Source organism: Erpetoichthys calabaricus, chromosome 18 (genome assembly GCF_900747795.2).
Source record: "Erpetoichthys calabaricus chromosome 18, fErpCal1.3, whole genome shotgun sequence".
NCBI lineage: Eukaryota > Metazoa > Chordata > Cladistia > Polypteriformes > Polypteridae > Erpetoichthys > Erpetoichthys calabaricus.
Genome location: NC_041411.2, coordinates 57305154 through 57318477, shown reverse-complemented (window position 1 = coordinate 57318477; position 13324 = coordinate 57305154). Strand labels below are relative to the sequence as shown.

Genomic DNA, 13324 nt, shown 5'->3' with positions numbered 1-13324 from the left:
GATAAAAGCAAAGACATATGTATGCTGTACAACTCAGAAATATTGAAGTATTGTTGTAACACATTTGAGAAATCATTTATCCCGACATTACCCATAAACAATCTCGGTCAACATTCAAAACGAGTAGAGCCTATATTTGCACTGGAGACGGTGTTTAGCGTCAAGCTTACATTTAATTTGCCTCATGCCCAAAATATAACAGACTCTATAGCAGTTTTTTTTTATCTGCAAAGGTAACAGACCTTGTACTGCTGTTGAAAATGAGGGCTTTTGAAAAATGATACAGGTTTTGAACTGTTGTATGCCATACCAACCAGAAAGCAAATAAGTTAAGTAATTGTACCTAAGCTTTATGACGATCTTAAGCAAACCATTGTTATATCTCTCGGGTCAGCGCAGAGAGCGGCCCTAACTTGTGACAGCTGGACATCCAGGGCTGCAGATTCCTACAAGACAATCACATATTACTACATTAAACCCAAATGGGCAGCTGTGGTGGAGATGTTTTATGCCAGTCACACCAGGAACAACCTCACTGTCTATATACAGAGCTGCTGATGTTCCAAAACTTTTCTAACATCTCCAATGTGCTGTTCCCATCACGTGACCACATCAATCACAAGTTTGTTGTGAAGTAGCTCCATAAGCTGTGCCGAATTCTTGTCAGTTACGATGACTGGTTCTTTGCCTGTTATGTTCCATTCATCTAATGCCATTGTCAACAAGCATTAGCTCTAGATGCCGGTTTTAAAAAGCTTCCTTTCTGTCTGAGGAGTAACTGTGAGGACACATTTTTGAGACGGATTAATGTGACTGCTACACGTGAGAAATTGAATTTTAACTAATTTAAGATTATTTTAAATGTCCTGTAGTGGAATAAATTTGGGTAACAGTTTAGTTGAAGGGTGTCTACATGGAGATTCCTAACACATGAATAGGTTACTTATTTAAGAAGCAGAATCTGATTATAATATTATTCATACGTTAATATAGATGTTTTATAAAGTAGATGCTACTGCACTGTATTAAAACAAGGAGCCCCCATAATATGTGTGGACTCTGATGTGGCAACACATTTATTAGTTAAATTATGGCAAATGTTGAATGAGTGCAGTGTTGTGAATTAGTTTTTGTTCTTTTAAAGAGTAATGATATTTTGTTCCACATCTTGTAAATACTGATGTTAACTCTTCATTACTAATCAGGTACTGCTTCTTAAATGTCATTTCATGCTTTTCCATATGTTATGAAGTATGAAGTCATATAAAGTGTTACTGACATTTGTCACATTAATGTTCTCTATGCATGACTAAGTAATTTCTTAAAAAAAAAAAAAAAAAAAAAAAAACCCCACCACTGCAGATATATTAGTGCACACTAATTCAATCAAGATAACATTGATATTGAATCAAATCAGGACATCAGTGCTAATATACAGCCCTAGTTTACAGCATAAATCAGAGCAAAAACCAAGCCAAGAGATCAAAAATATTCTCTACAGATCTTATACACAAGATTATGCAGAGACACAGATATTTTGGGGAAAGCTTAAAAAAAAAAATCTGCAACACTGAAGGTTGCTAAGAGCACAGTGACCACCATAATTATTAAATGGGTAAGTGTGGAAACAACCTCAACTCTGCCTAGACCTGACTGCCCGGCCAGACTGAGCAATCTGGTAAGAGAGACGACTAAAAACCCAATGGCCATTCTGGCCGAATTCCAGAGAACTTGTGTTAAGGTTGTAGAAACTTCCAGAATGACAATCACTTTTGCAACACTCCACTAATCTGGCCTTTATGGCGGAGTGGGCAGACAACACATGAAAGCTTGCTTGGAGTCTGCAGGAGGCACCTAAAGGAGTCAGATTATGACAAACAAGACTCTCTGGTTTGATGAGACCAAGATTAAACTGTTTGGTCTCACTTCTAATTGTCACACAATACCATTCCAATGGTGAAACATGGTGGTGGCAGCATCATGCTGTGTATGTTTTTTTTTTTTTTTTACAGCAGCAAGTAATGGGACATTAGTCATGGTGGAGGGAAGGCTGAAAGGAGCAAAGTACAGAGGTATCCTTGATGAAAGCAGGCTTCAGAGTGCTCTGGCCCTTAGAATGGACCAACAATTCCCATTCCAACAGGAGAATGACATTAAGCACAAAGTAAATACAACACAGGAGTGGCCTAGGGACAACTCTGTGAATGTTCTTGAGTGCCCCAGCCAGAGACTAAACTTGAACCCATACAAACATTTCTGGAGAGACCTGAAAACAGCTGACCATGGAAGGTCTCTATTCAACCTGACAAAAGCTCGAGAGGACCTGTAGAGAAGAATGGAAAAAGATCCCAAGATCCAGGTGTGTGAAGCTTGTTACACCATACCCAAAAAGACTCCATGCTGTAATTGCTGCCAAACTTGCTTTAAACAAAGTACTGAGTAAAGAGTCTCAATGTCTGTGTCAATGTGATAGTTCAGCTTTTACTTTTAATAAACACTAATAAATCACTTTTGCAAACAGGTCTATACTCTTCTTTTAGTCTTATCTGTCCGAGGTATTAAGTGTTGCTTGATTAAGAAAAAATGAATTCAAATGATTTTAGCACAAGGCTGCAGCATAAAAAGATGTGAAAAAGGGGTCTAAATGCTTTTTGAAGGCACTGTATATAACCTGGTCAGGTCTTTTTCAACAGAACATACTGCTTTTACTCATTTGAAGACTTAGAAACCGCTTTTACTGTTGGAATGTGCAAATGAAGCATGATGTACATAAGGCTAAGTGATTTGAGAATTAGATTACAAAGATACTTTGATAAATACTATTTAATATTGCATTAAGTGTTTTTCTGAATATTATGTTCAATTAAAAAAACGATACACACCCGGTGTAAACTAAATCAGTATCAGACCTCACATATATTTTAAAGTATACTTACTTAGCTGATGAAATGACAGGCATATGTGTAAGGCCATCATCTATAATTAAAATGTATAAAAGTACAAAACCATAAACTGTAGTAATTAGCTAAAAATGCAATCAATACTAAAACGACACTACCTTTAAAAGAAATAAAAACTACCTACTGTGCCATCTGTCAGAGATGCTATAGTCTGGTCTACTTCGTGACAGGATTCCCTTTCCAAAAAAACCCTTTAAAATATTTGGTAAAAATGAATTACACACCACTAAACAGAAACCACAAAAACATAAATATCTTTGAGACTAGGAACATACCCTCGCATAAAGAGCCTCAATATCTTCTGGATCTGTCACAATGACGTGCTGATTGAAGAGTTCTGCTCTGTATACCTTGTGCACTTTCGTCTTTCCTTCATCAGAAGATGTGTGAATAGGGAAGGGGGCCAGGTAGGACTCATAGACCTTCAGGCGCCTCTTCGGAGCCTGGAAAACAGCTTCTGCCATTGACTGGCGAGTTTCAAATAATTTCCCTAAAAGAAAACCAAGTGGTTTGTCATTTTTGAGCATACAACTGCTTTCGACATGAAAAAAAAAACTCAACTCGGTTCTGTTCTTTTTCTTGGAGTTGTGTTTCAAAAATCTAAATAAATTAAACTACTGAACGTGTTCTGTTTAACGCTCAAAGGAAAACACGGTACACTTCCTACACGGGAAATGAAAAGTGTGCAAGCCGCCTCATCACTGTGTTCTACTTTACAGCGGTTTAATGACCAACAGTGTGCATTCTGTAATGGTGATGAAGAATCGCTTTGTGTTCCCACACCTTGAAAGACACCCACTTGTGATACATACTACCATACGGTTCTCCAGCTCGTGCAGTTCTGTTATTCTCAACTACAATTATTCTATCCACTCTCATGGGGTCCGCCAGGAAAAAAAAACAGAGTGGCAAAACGAGCTGCAAGAGAAGAGTTCCGCGTTCGTTTTTCGTCCGAATGACAAAACGTGTCAGATAAAACATATTTGCGGAATACAAGAGCAAAGCTTTCGTAGAAAAATTAGGTTGTAAAGGAACATTTTCCCCCATTTTGAATGTTGCGAATAATTTTCCTTGGCACTGTGATATGACAAGTTGTCATTCTTGAATGAAAAAATACTAGAAAGTAATAATAGAAAAGCAGAAACATTTTATTAAATGAGAGTAAACAAGTATGATTTCGAAATATTGTTCTTATCAAAGCAGTTGTAAACAACATCAAAACAATGACATGAAAAAATACGCATTTTAAAAAGGAAAGACTACCAATGACATACGGGAAATGTAGTTTTTAACCATTAAGAGAGGCGCAAGTGCAGGGGACGTCACAGGGAAAAGGCGCATGCCCAGTGTGTTCTCATCTTTTTTCTACTCCCGTGACTTCCAAGTTCAGTCCTGGGGGGGTATTTTTCGTAAGTGGATTACTCGTTTAGCCGGATGTAATTGTTGACGATTTGGCCTGATCTTGGATCTGTCGGTTTTTCGAAACTTTTGCTGGATGTGTTGTCATAGCAGCACATACAAATCCCAGGTTTGTTCTATGTAAACAAGGATTAGCACACACACTTAATCAGTGTCCGTGCGTGGAATTCATGTAGTCATGGCTTCGCCGTTCATGAATGAGCGACCAATTGATATCTGTGCGCAAATTATAAGAGGATAATTTCATATTGAGAGGGGTTTGCGCGATCGGCAAGATCCTTTATTGCTCCCGGAGGAAATTCTTTTCGAAAGATTACGCTTTAGCCGAGGGGGAATATTGTACCTCAAAAATTTATTAGCGCCTTATATTCGAAGTCAAACTAGGCGAAGTCGGGCTCTCGCAACCACACAGGCAGTATGCATTGCTTTGAGGGGCTTTTGCAAGCGTCACTTTTTAATTTATATACTGTAGGCGATGCGAAAAATCTATCTAAAAAGTGCAGTTTGCCAGGCAATCCGTAAAGTCTGTTTGGTTCTGAAACATTTCCTTCAGGTTTTCATTGTGTTTCCTGGACACCTGCGTGTGCAGACAATAAAAGAGGCGTTTCATGCCATTGCAGGTAGGTAATACACAGGCTAAAACACCCACAGTTCCATAAAGAATCCCACAATCAGCCTAACATTCTCATTACCAGGATTTCCAAATGTGATTGGGGCACTGGATTGTACAAAGATCCGAATAAAGGCCCCATCAGGTCCAAATGAGCCAGAGTACATAAACAGAAAAGGCTTCCACAGTATGAACGTGCAGGTAATGTAACTTTTTGTAAGAGTTGAAAATAGCCAATAGGCATGTTGACATACAGTTGAAATTGTTTGACCTACATACTATAAATTCTCAGATGATCTGTGTTGCATCCTATCATGTATCAAATGTGGATGCTAAATGGCCAGGGTCTGTTCATGACTCAAGAATTTTTAAGGAGTCACACCTGTATCGGACATTTGAACAAGGTAATAATCTAATTATAAATCATGGTGATGTGTGTATTGTATTCACAATTTTTACATATTCCACAGGTCATCATGATGCAGTCATGCTTGGGGACAGGGGATATGCCTGTAGGCATTTTCTAATGACCCCGTTTCCTAACCCCAACCCTGGGCCACAAACTCGATATACTGCAGCTCTTTCTAGGACAAGGACATGAATTGAAATGACCTTTGGCCACCTGAAGGAGAGATTTCAATGTCTAAAAAGGCTGAGGGTTGCACCTGACAGAGCATGTGACATAATTGTTGCATGCTCTGTCTTACACAACATAGCGACCATCAAAAAAGAAAGTCCCTGAGGTTTTGGTGCAGCCTGATAAGGACCTTGACCCAGTGCACCTTGAGCAAACCAGTGGCAGACCTGCCAGAGACAGAATTGTGGCCCAATATTTTCAATGAAAAAGACAACAGTGGTTTCACAGCCTCAAGTCTTTTTGAATATGATGCCACAAGCTTGGCACACATACCCTTGGCCAGTTTCGCCCATTCCTCTTTGCAGCACCTCTCAAGCTCCATCAGGTTGGCACACTGTATGGCACACATTGAGGACAAATATATGCAATGACCATCCTTTACCTGAAATGAAGTGACCACTGCATCCTGCCACTGGTTCTGAGGAGGAGCTTCCCCCTGGAATGCCCTCAGAAACAGGGCGATGGGCATTTTGCTGGAGAGCCAACTCTTCTGCAGGGGTTAGGTCTGAACCACGTGGACCTCCACCTGTTTTTTGCTTGTCTGCCGCCTTCTTATTAGCTTTAAAATTAATGTTTTTTATATTAGATATGATTTTTTATGTCAACAATTCTTTAAATAGTTATATACCAATATTTACCAGTTTTAAGTATATTCTTGTACTTCACTTTAACCTGTTCCCATGTTCTCCTTGTGCTCACGTTTGATCTGGAATTATGACATATTAAATAATCTGACACACAGGAAATGAAACGCTGCATTCAGTAAGTACAATGCACACTACATACACGTTTAATTTGTCGGCCACTTTTTGCCAGCCATCTTTTCTGGTTTGGGCTGCTTTTGCAGTGTTACCCCTTGTGCATATTAAATCTTGAAATTCTTCATATCCTTTGAGTAAAAGGTCTTGCTCCACTTGTGTAAAAAAATGCACCCGTTCTTTCGTCATTTTGTTGCAGCCTATCAAAGACTTGCTGATCATTTTTTCTAGACTCAATATATATATTTCAATCAGCGCGAGCGCGTGCAATCATCTCAGATGATTGGATCCGGGCCGCAGTGGCTGCATGTTTTCACTCTAACCATCTTCTTCATTAGTGAGCCGTTTTTACTGCTAATTAACTTCTTTTGCTTTAGTTTTACTTAACTTGACTCAGGTCTCTTAGTTGTCTCATTTTCCTTAATTAGTAGCCAAACAATAATGAGACACAAAACAAGCCACCACATAACCAGCTAACCTGAGCCCACCACACATTAGCTGAAAATAAAGAAAGGTGAAGGTCTCAGTAAGGTTGATCTCTCAGGTCACAAAAACATTTTGACGGTGTTCTTAGAAAAAACAGAAAAATCAACAGATTTGGAAATGTCTGCTGTGGCAGAATGAGAGCAGCAACAAGCCATTGAATTAAATAACGGGTTTAAATAACAGCAAAAATCAGCTTCTCATTAAGAGACTGATTGGAGTGAAATTGGTTGGAGTTTGAAATCCCAGTTTAGCTGGTCATCTGTTGGCTCGTTTCACGTCTCATTTCTGTTTGGCTGCCATTTAATGAAGAAACAAATCAATTCAGAGGACTGAATCCTTAAAAACAGGGCTATTGAAATGAAGGGAAAAGGAGTTAATTAGCAGTGAAAACTACACACTGATTAGGAAAAGGGTTAGAATGAAAACGTAGCCACTGCGGCCCTCCAGGCCCGGAGTTCGACACACTAATCTACTACACAGCTGCATTTGAAAAACCTACTTATCCCGGATGAGTTTCATCGGCATTAACTCATCCAAGATGAGGCATCTGATCTTGGATGATTTAAGTGACATACGGAAAATACCCCTCTGGAGGAGCCGAGTGGCTACATGTTTTTGTTTCCAATCAGTTTAACAGTCAGTCAGACATTTAGCCACTAGCTGATCTCACTGTGGTCTTTTTCTCTAGTCAACGTTTGGGAAAGTACAGTAGCGTGATGGTGACATTTTCTCAAAACGTACAAATATTGGTAAGTTTGCCATAGATTCAAAATTAAACTCAGTTGTGATTTTCTTCTATTCATTCGCCTTGCTCCTGTGGAGTCTGCTTAATAAATTGCATCCTAATAATGAACATTAACAACTAGCAGAATAGATATCAGTGGAAAACGTCACCCAATGCTGAAAGGCTGGAACTACTTAAGTCCCTTGTGCGCAAGTGTGCTCAATATCAAATAACGGCTTAAATAAGAAAAACACCAGAAAAAGTGGAATGAGAATGATGATGATGGTAATGATGAAAATCTTAGAAACCTGTATTATCTTCATCATCATCTCACTGCACAATCCCTATGAATTATCTGAGCCAGTAGGAAGCCTTCCTCATTGCCAATAATCCATTCTGAACTTGGGCCATGTGGAATACTCTTCATCTCTGTATATTCCCAGACGTCATTCCAGACATCATAATTTTACATTGTCTCCCATTCTGCAAATTGCCCAAACAACCACTGTTTCCTTGCTTTTATCTTATCCACACCCATTGTTCTTTTCAGGACTTCTCAGATGTTTTCATTGCTCACACTTTCTCTCCAATTTATTCTCATTATTCTTGTTTACAACCACATTTCAAATTTGTAAGTCCCATTCCATTTACACAGGTGCATTGCTATCTTTGTCTGTCATCACAAATACTTTGTCTTGTCTTTGTTGATATAAAGTCCAAAGTCTTTCCTATCCCGATGTGTCTTTTGCAGAAAAAAAAACAAAAGGATAAAACCATTAAATTAATCACTATGTCACAAAAAATAAATGCTTTCTTTATTACAATAAAAATTAGCACACACCATTTTGTAATTTATTGATTGACCCCAAATGAGAGAAACTAGCTTAATTAATGTAGGATATTAGTAAAAGGAGAAAATGAGCAGAAAACCATGCAGCCACAAAGTGTCATCAGGACAAGGTGACTGTTGTCATCTCACACCCAATTTTTTTTTTTTTGCACTGGTTATTTGTGTTATATTTTTTTACTTATTTATGTTTAGCCATAACTTGTGTTTTCCAGATTAAGGTGGAACTTGGGGGACATCTTCACAGTTTTTATAACTGAATTATTATTTATATAGAACTATTTGAATATGATAGCTTTTCAAGTTCAATGTGTGCTTCTTGAACCAAACTGTGTCTCTTATTTGTAAAATATCGAATGCCCTCAGGAGTTAAACTGTATATACGAAGACAGCATTAATTGTTTATAAATCTTTGATAAAAAGACCAACTCCATTAAAAGTGACCTGTAATCATCCATCAATTTTTTAAATCCTCTTATTTCATGAATAGGTTTTGAGGTGTGGATGTTTTCATAGCAAGCAGGCAGCAAGGCTGAAATCAGTCCTAGTGAAGACAATATCATTCATTGCATGGCACTCTCATGTTCATGCATACATTTACTATACCAAACCCATATAGATAGATTCACTTACTCATCTAACATACACAACTTTCAGATCTAGAAAGTGTAATGAAATATAAAGATTTATTTTTTTCAGTTTATTAAATAAGATTTGTAACATTTAACTTGTTTTTGTATTAGTATAATTTGGATAAGATTTAGCTTTTAAGTGAATAAACTGTGTGACCAAGACTTTAGCTATATTATGGAGCTCATAAGGGAATTGTGTGTATTTAAACATGAATTTAGCAAAAAGGTTTGGAGAAACAAATCCAAACATCATGCTGTCAGGGGAGGAGAGCTGCTGCAGAAGTTGACTTCCTACATGAGACAGAAAGGATGGCCTTACAAAGGTTTAGATGTAAACATATTAGAAGACGTTGTGGGACAAGTTTGAGACATCTTTATAAGAGGGTGCCAGTTTAGATACGTTCTTCATTTGAACTATCAGCTAAACAAATTGATGGGAATAACAATTCTGGGAGGTAATCAAACAGATAAGAGTGCTGCTTAAAATGTAAATATAAACAAATGTCAACAAAATGTGTTATTATTTATTAAATTGCTTATGTTTAAGCTCAGATAAACTAACTAGTGTGTACATGCTTTTAAGAAGATGTGTAATAGGGGCTCATGTGAATTTTGTTTTTTAACTTGTATCTCATAATTAATTTAAAATAACTTCAAGCTGACAAGTAGAAAAACCAAAGGAAATTCTCAGTCATCTGACTTTCGACTGAAAATACTTATTAAAAATAGCCATTAAGCCACATCATAAGTAAAGGCACCTCTATTGACTTGATGAAGATGCTATACAGATTGTGAGAGAGGCAGATGACATATGGCTTTTGATATGAGAAATGTGAAACACAGTGTTTTGTATGAGAAAGGGAAAGGGCATAGGTATTTCTGAAGGATTCACCAAAACATCATGCTGTCAGAAATTGAATGTACAGAGCCACCAACAAAATAAAAATACTCCCCAATGGAGAAGAACAGTAAGTTTTTATAATGTCACTTACATTTAAAGAATGCCTTTGTTGGAATTAAAAGAAGAACTCTTTAATTTACACAGATATCCCTTACCTGGCTATACAGTCCTTGTTTTGAATCATTCAGGTTGTATGTTTTCTTTTACTTATGATTTCTAACATTTCTGCCTGTTTTCTCTGCAAATAAACATAACTAATGATTAAATTAAAGTTTGAACATTATTTTGCTGGAACTTGCCGTCTTTATTGATATCATATGCCCAAATCTCTCTATTATAAAAAAAATCTTGGAAGGAGACGAAACGTGATTTTCTCGGAGAGACACTTATATGTCCGGCGAGACGAGTCTTTGAGCCAAGAGATTTATCCACGCCTGGGGCTGGAAATAAAGGACAAAGAGTAGATGACAAAGTAGAATGGCGTAAAGAATTCAAAAATGTTGGTGTGGTACACATGCAGAGCAGGTTAGAGATAAGGGAAGTATGAAAATTCCAAAGTCTCAAAAAACGGACAGTAAAGATCGCATTAGCACAAACAAACAGATATTATTACTCGGTGAAATAACTGAAATAATGGAACAGCGAAAAGAGATTGAATATATTGTTCAGATTTAAGTTCGGAGACTTGTAGATCATCTAATTCGTGTCGCCAGCGAGAATTAAAAAGTTGGTGCGGTATGAAGTCCCATGAGACAGAGACTTTTAACAAGATTCTTTCAAGTCACGCCCTACTTACAACTATTTTCAAACAAGACCACGGTCATCTATCTATCTATCTATCTATCTAACCTCAGTCATGTGAATGCTTTTCTCAGACACACTTCCTGCACTCACAGCTCTTGTAAATTTTATCAGGACTATAATTTTATACATTCTAGATGCTAAGTGAAGAAGAAAGAGCATGGACAAACATTCGAAAAATTTTATTTATTAGAGAGAAAGAAATGATATTCACTCACAGGCAGTTGTTGCGTTGTCACAATGTTAGTCCAAATACAGAATCAAAATTCAATGTGATTTTGAAGAAAAGTTCATTCCAAATATTGTTTTTACTAAAGTTTTAAAGTAAAAGTGAAAATAATGCATATGTAACAATTGAAAATGCATATGTAATTATATGAAAATAACAATCTCTTAAAATTGTATATCTGGTTAACCAAACCCAGGGGGTGGGCGAGTGAAGAGAGCAGGGGGCAGAGGCCCCTAGTTGATGAATATTATCTGCTATTTGTTCAACTTTTTCAAAGGAAACAATCTGGAAACTAAAGGATAAACATGACCTGGCGTGAGGTTCTTCTGGTCTTGTTGGAGAATGTCTTACATGTTTGTTCAGGTTTGAGCTGTGCTTGTTCTGTTTGATCTGTGCAGTCCTTCCAAAAGTAAATTATCTGTGAATCCCTGGCAGAAGCCTAGCCCTTAAGGCGGCTTCTGTCTTTGCTATGGTAGTTTGAAAATGTAGCACTTTTAGGGGTAGCGATTGAGGTGTTGAAGGAGATTGGCATCCCGACAGATGTGCAGTTCATGTGCGGAGTGACTCCTTGCTATTGCTAATGTATTGAAACTGAGGTAGTTAGCCTAGACCATTGCTCAGATTTTGAAGCTGAGGTAGCCAACCTCAGTTCTTGTTGTCTGTGATGAGAATTAAGTGAATGTTAAATAAGGATGTACTGTACATCAAGACTAATAAATTTGTCATTTCCAGTGTTAACTTGTCCACCAATATTAAAGAAACTTAGGTGTTAAAATAACTTTCATGAGCATGTTTACACAATAAAAGAGACAGATAAATAGGTAGATAGTACTTTGTTTGTTCCAAGTGGGGATTCAAGCTTTTACAGAAGCTCAAGAAATATTATAACAAACAACATCAAAAACACCTTCAAACACACACAAGAATTACAAAAAGGATGAAAACCTCTGACTTGGGTAATGATAAGTAAGCAGTCCCAATGATAGATAGATAGATAGATAGATAGATAGATAGATAGATAGATAGATAGATAGATAGATAGATAGATAGATAGATAGATAGATACTTTATTAATCCCCAAGGGGGAATTCACATACTCCAGCAGCAGCATACTGATAAAAAACCAAATTAAATTAAAGAGTGATAAAAATGCAGGTATAACAAACAGTAACTATCTATAATGTTAACGTTTACTCCTCCAGGTGGAATTGAAGAGTCGCATAGTGTGTCTGTGAGTCTGTCAATGAGGCATTATAAAGGCGTATAGCTGTTGGTATAATGGAGCCCCAATAGCATTTCTTGACACACTACTGATGAATAATTTGTTGGCTAAAATGAATAAATGTTAGTGTGTCAAACAGAGGACATATGGCACATGTCATAATCAGTTTTGTCTTCATTTTATCCTCCACTACTACTTGCAGGGGGCTGAGAGCATCTCACCATAACTTTAGCCTGCCTTTCTATTTAGCTTGTTGGTTTGGGGAGCCCCTCTTGACATAATGTAACCAGCCCAGCACACCACATCATAGAAAATTAGGGATGCAATGAAGGAGTGCTAATTCTATAAAATATCCACCTTTATTTAACTGAACGTGTCAGGGTTAGAATTTATCTTGACAGTACTGGTGCAAGGCAGACACCATGCTTCTACAGCTGCCCTACAAAGCACTGGAGGGCAGATGGGCAGACATAGTATTGTCTGCAGGTACAGTACTCATGAAAGAAATAAACAATTGTTACCAGACAGCAGGTGATGAGCAAAACGTAAGTACCACACAATAAATGATCACATTTACAGCACCTGAGAACGTTTTGGAGAAACCAAAGGAAATTTGGCAGAAATTAAAGAGTGAAATTGGCCCCTAGTTAATACTGTAATGGCACTAATAAGTTACATCAGCTAAAGATGAGTCACCTATAGTATTAGCCAGCATCCAATCATACAAATGAGCAGCTTTAGAGCCAGTGGCAGGGTGTGTATAAAAACAGAAAGCTTTGCAAAACTGTAAACAAATCAAAGCAAATCATATTTTATTTGTTACATACAAGATATAAATAAAATTTAATATGCAGGGACATTCTTAAAAACATTCCAGAAACAGGATTCCATGTGGTGTGGCAATAGTAAAAAGTAATTTTAAGGATAGAAAGCTACCAAAAACAACCATGTAAAGAGCAGAGAATCCATACATTATTTGCAATGAAAACTAGCAGACAATAGACAACTAATAGAAAAGCTGTAGACACAGATGAGTGAGTCTGGGAAACACTCATTTAGTGCAGGGCAGATGGTGGTGCGGCACCCTCAGATTTGTCC

General features: G+C 37.4%; 3 protein-coding genes and 1 pseudogene across 6 annotated transcripts in view; 1 reads left to right on the top strand and 3 right to left on the bottom strand.

The window, feature by feature from the left end:
- Positions 1-3860, bottom strand: part of tsen2 (TSEN2 tRNA splicing endonuclease subunit) — a 226119-nt gene extending 222259 nt beyond the window's left edge. The window contains exons 1-4 of the mRNA XM_028824421.2: positions 3773-3860; positions 3236-3450; positions 3085-3151; positions 2937-2976 (exon numbers count right to left, since the gene is read on the bottom strand). Coding sequence (XP_028680254.2) covers positions 2937-2976; positions 3085-3151; positions 3236-3450; positions 3773-3839 — 389 coding nt within the window. The 5' untranslated portion in view covers positions 3840-3860. The remainder of the gene's footprint in view (positions 1-2936; positions 2977-3084; positions 3152-3235; positions 3451-3772) is intronic.
- Positions 1-13324, bottom strand: part of syn2b (synapsin IIb) — a 270752-nt gene that overhangs the window by 135923 nt on the left and 121505 nt on the right. The window lies entirely within an intron of this gene.
- Positions 1-13324, bottom strand: part of LOC127525813 (peroxisome proliferator-activated receptor gamma-like) — a 249439-nt gene that overhangs the window by 183780 nt on the left and 52335 nt on the right. The window lies entirely within an intron of this gene.
- LOC127526271 (putative nuclease HARBI1) lies at positions 4797-5731 on the top strand (annotated as a pseudogene).